The 2,026-nt window shown below is 42.1% G+C and overlaps 1 protein-coding gene across 2 annotated transcripts in view; it reads right to left on the bottom strand.

Moving 5' to 3' along the window:
* The window catches only part of LOC123962865 (RING finger protein 145-like), a 23,042-nt gene that overhangs the window by 9,120 nt on the left and 11,896 nt on the right, over positions 1-2,026 (bottom strand). For both annotated transcript variants that reach the window (XM_046039300.1, XM_046039299.1), the window contains exons 4-5: positions 1,095-1,186; positions 182-417 (exon numbers count right to left, since the gene is read on the bottom strand). In XM_046039300.1, the coding sequence (XP_045895256.1) occupies positions 182-417; positions 1,095-1,186 (328 nt within the window). The remainder of the gene's footprint in view (positions 1-181; positions 418-1,094; positions 1,187-2,026) is intronic.

Genomic DNA, 2,026 nt, shown 5'->3' with positions numbered 1-2,026 from the left:
GAGAGAGAGAGAGAGAGAGAGAGAGAGAGAGAGAGAGAGAGAGAGAGATGAGATTGAAGTAATTGGGACAAAGGCAGAATAACATAAATAATATGTGAGGAAATCTCTTAGGACTCCAATAGCTGAAATCCTGTAATTAAAACTGAAAAAAGCCTGCAATACTAGGCCACAAAACACAAACCTGAGCCAGCTCTCTGTAGGCTGTCTTGGCCAGGTTGTATGGTACCAACAAGTTAGAAGCCAGGAAGTAAATGACCTCCAGGCCTGTAAAGATCATGGAAAACTTATTGATGAAAACGATGGTCTCCATTGGGACCAGACACAGTCTGGCCACCAGAGGGAGGAGGTGAGCCGAGAAAAGCCAAATCCTCTTAGTCTGCATCACACAGGAACATAGCGTACACACCACCAGCTGACCTGAAAGAAAAGGAGAGATGACGAAACTTAAAGATGATGCACATACACATAGATGTGCACACATCACTGTTGCAAATGTGATTTTGGAACAGTTTTGCTGATGCATTGTCGGTAATTTTTTGTCTAGTTAAGAGTTTTTAATTTATTTGGGTGTGGTGACAATACAAAAAACAACATTTAAGAAGAAATCATTTTGTGAGGCCACTTTCATATTTAGTACCTTTAATCTCCCCCTCTCTCTACAGCCGTATATCTTTGTCACGATAACCATGTTATTTTCTCTTTCTCAGGCTTTCAGTGTGCAGCGGAATCAGCACTCAGTACAGTCTATTTTTAGCACAGGAGACTCCATATCTAGAAAGATGAAACCAGGTCCTATGGACCCAGGAACATAGCAACTCATTTTAACATTTCCTATTTCAACATGGACCAGCTTTCACAGTTCTAGGGGTAGTAGTATCAGTAAGATTTATGCCAGAGGTGGGCAGATGATTTGACCTTAAGGGAAGCTTAAATGCAAGAAATACTCCCTGAACCCCTAAAGATGCTGTTCTTTATCTACCAGTGCGTATCTAGTATTCAGTGCGCTCAGAAAGGAGCTGTATCCACCTGCCTATGTTTGGGTTTGTCCTGTGTACTGTGAGTGTGTCTTCCTGCATTCACATGCAATATTATACCTATGAGTGCAGTGGTGAATCTGTTCATTGAGAGAGGTTCTAGGTAGACAGGTCCCTCATGGCCAGACTCCAGTTCACTGCGGACATAATCCCTAACAAAGACAGATCAAAATGCTTAATTGACAGAGAAATCTTTTGTGACTTAATATGTATAAATCAAATCATATCAAACAAGCTATTGATGTATTTAACGGCAAATCCTGAAAAAGATACAGTACATTATACTGTACAGTGAATGCTCATGAAAGGCTATGGTGCCCTTGCAAATCAACAACAACAACAAGGCATTTAACTGACAGTATGGGATAAATAAATGTGGCATATCTGACAGAATACAATCACCCATTCCTGAAATGTCACTGTTACAAGTAGCCTATACACTCACCTAAAGGATTATTAGGAACGCCATACTAATACTGTGTTTGACCCCCTTTCGCCTTCAGAACTGCCTTAATTCTACGTGGCATTGATTCAACAAGGTGCTGAAAGCATTCTTTAGAAATGTTGGCCCATATTGATAGGATAGCATCTTGCAGTTGATGGAGATTTGTGGGATGCACATCCAGGGCACGAAGCTCCCGTTCCACCACATCCCAAAGATGCTCTATTGGGTTGAGATCTAGTACAGTGGACTCATTGTCATGTTCAAGAAACCAATTTGAAATGATTCGAGCTTTGTGACATGGTGCATTATCCTGCTGGAAGTAGCCATCAGAGGATGGGTACATGGTGGCCATAAAGGGATGGACATGGTCAGAAACAATGCTCAGGTAGGCCGTGGCATTTAAACGATGCCCAATTGGCACTAAGGGGCCTAAAGTGTGCCAAGAAAACATCCCCCACACCATTACACCACCACCACCAGCAGCCTGCACAGTGGTAACAAGGCATGATGGATCCATGTTCTCATTCTGTTTACGCCAAATTCTGAC

This window comes from Micropterus dolomieu, linkage group LG23 (assembly GCF_021292245.1).
Source record: "Micropterus dolomieu isolate WLL.071019.BEF.003 ecotype Adirondacks linkage group LG23, ASM2129224v1, whole genome shotgun sequence".
NCBI lineage: Eukaryota > Metazoa > Chordata > Actinopteri > Centrarchiformes > Centrarchidae > Micropterus > Micropterus dolomieu.
The sequence above is the reverse complement of the archived record's forward strand: the minus strand, read 5'-3'. Positions and strand labels throughout refer to the sequence as shown.